General features: G+C 66.7%; 1 protein-coding gene across 1 annotated transcript in view; it reads left to right on the forward strand.

Moving 5' to 3' along the window:
* Nucleotides 1–1,993, forward strand: part of KIF12 (kinesin family member 12) — a 5,344-nt gene that overhangs the window by 2,536 nt on the left and 815 nt on the right. The window contains exons 5-12 of the mRNA XM_031060621.1: nt 4–69; nt 155–290; nt 514–641; nt 832–967; nt 1,045–1,163; nt 1,262–1,366; nt 1,454–1,713; nt 1,889–1,993. The exon at nt 1,889–1,993 is cut by the window's right edge and continues 13 nt beyond it. Coding sequence (XP_030916481.1) covers nt 4–69; nt 155–290; nt 514–641; nt 832–967; nt 1,045–1,163; nt 1,262–1,366; nt 1,454–1,713; nt 1,889–1,993 — 1,055 coding nt within the window. The remainder of the gene's footprint in view (nt 1–3; nt 70–154; nt 291–513; nt 642–831; nt 968–1,044; nt 1,164–1,261; nt 1,367–1,453; nt 1,714–1,888) is intronic.

A 1,993-nucleotide genomic window follows, 5' to 3' on the forward strand; every position in this document is an offset into this window, starting at 1 on the left:
GAGCGGACCCGGAGCCGTGCCTCTGACCTGGCTCTCAGCGCTTCCTACCTGGAGATCTACAACGAACAGGTAAGTGCCTGCCCAGCCGCCCCCTCCGGCCCTGCTGGCAGCCCGTGCCCCGCTCCCCCGGTGCCTTCCCCCTGCCACATCCCAGGTCCGGGACCTGCTGAGCCCGGGACCGCCGTGCGCCCTGCCCCTGCGCTGGAGCAAATCCCGCGGCTTCTACGTGGAGAACCAGCTCAGTGTGGAATTCGAGAGCCTGGAGGCCATCGTCAGCCTGCTCCTGCAAGGTGCTGAGCCACAGGCACGGGGCTGGGACATGTTCAGGGCGAGCTAGACCCAATGTGGGGGGATTCAGCCCCTCGCAGACCGTCCCAGGGCTGGTGGCGCTCTGATGGCAGCCAAGAGGAGCGGCCAAGGCAGCTCTGGTCTGGCAGGGGGGGCTGAGCAGTGGATGCTGTGGGGTTGGGGCAGGGATGTGGGGTGCCGTGCAATCAATTCCTCCCTCGTCAGGATCCCAGAGGCGCCGGACCTCGGCCCATGCCCTCAACAGGCACTCGAGCCGCAGCCACGCCCTTCTGACCGTCCACGTCCGCAGCCGAGCTGTGAGCGCGCATCCCGCTCCTGGGCAGGGCTGGGGGGCTCGGGGCTCAGCGCGGGGGTGCAAACAGCCCTACGGTGGGGGGGTCACGCTCTCCTCAAGGATACCTGGGTGGGGCGGGAGTGAGCAGCCGGGAGTCCTATCCAAGATCCAGGAGTCGGGACAGTGCTGTGGGCCATGGGGAAGGGGTGATGGGGGCCAAAGCATCACCTCCCAACGTGCTTCTCCAGGCCAACGCCTGCCCCAGCAAGCAGGGCACGCTGTGCTTCGTGGACCTGGCTGGCAGCGAGCGGGTGAAGGAGACTGGCTCCAGCGGGGAGCTCTCCGTGGAGGCCAACAGCATCAACCGCAGCCTCCTGGCGCTGGGTAAGGGCTGGGGAACCCGCCCTGGGAGCGCCCCCACCAGAGCCCTGTCACATCCTGTGTGTCTCATCCTCCGGCAGGACACTGCATCTCCCTGCTGGCCAAACCCCGAGGGAAGCGAACGCACATCCCCTACCGGGACAGCAAGCTCACCCGGCTGCTGGCTCGCTCCCTGGGCGGCTCGGGCATCACCCTGATGGTAAAACCATGCAGGAGGCTGGGCAGGGCTCTCACCCCGTGGAAAAGGATGGTGACCCTCTGGATGACAGCCCACCTACATGTCTTCCTGGTTGGCAGGTCGCCTGCATCTCCCCGTCCTCACGCTGCCTCTCAGAGACCCTGAGCACTCTGCACTATGCCAGCCGTGCCCGCAGGGTCACCACCAGACCCCTGGCCAACAGGGTATTGCAGACAGGGACCCTCTCTGAGCTCCTCTCCCCGCTGCTGGGGCCCCCCTGACCCACCCCTTTATCCGCCCACCCTTCCCAGGTGTCCCGGGAGAAGCTGCTGCAAACCTTGGAGCGAGAAATCCATGCCCTGCAGCTGGAAAACCTCTCCCTGCGCCAGCAGCTGTGCCTGCCCAGAGTGCCAGTGAGGGGCACGGAGGTGGCAGGGAACCCTCCAAAGGCATGGGCAGGCTCTGGAGACAGGCATGGCCCTGCAGGGCAGCTCCTGCCAGAGGGAACCCCAGCCTGGCCCAGCCTCTACGGCCTCCTGCGGGACTTCGTGGTGGAAAACGAGCAGATGAGGTATGGGAAGCTTGTGTGGGACCCCTGGATAGGGGATCAAGGGGCTGCCAGGGCAGCCAGAGCCCTGGCTGGGCAGCACCCTGCACCAACCAGACTCCCTCAGTGACTCCGTGGGGCTGGGCAGGGCTCTCTGGAGGCTGCCAATGCCCTGCTGGGCTTCCTTCCTGCTCCCCAGGCATCCCCATCTGTCCCCACACCTCAGAGGTGACATCCCAGCTGGCCCATCCCACAGAGCCACCCGCAGCTCCTGTGACAGCCAGCCCCTGCTCCGGAGTGCCCG

The sequence above is a fragment of the Geospiza fortis genome, unplaced genomic scaffold, assembly GCF_000277835.1.
Source record: "Geospiza fortis unplaced genomic scaffold, GeoFor_1.0 scaffold425, whole genome shotgun sequence".
Lineage (NCBI taxonomy): Eukaryota > Metazoa > Chordata > Aves > Passeriformes > Thraupidae > Geospiza > Geospiza fortis.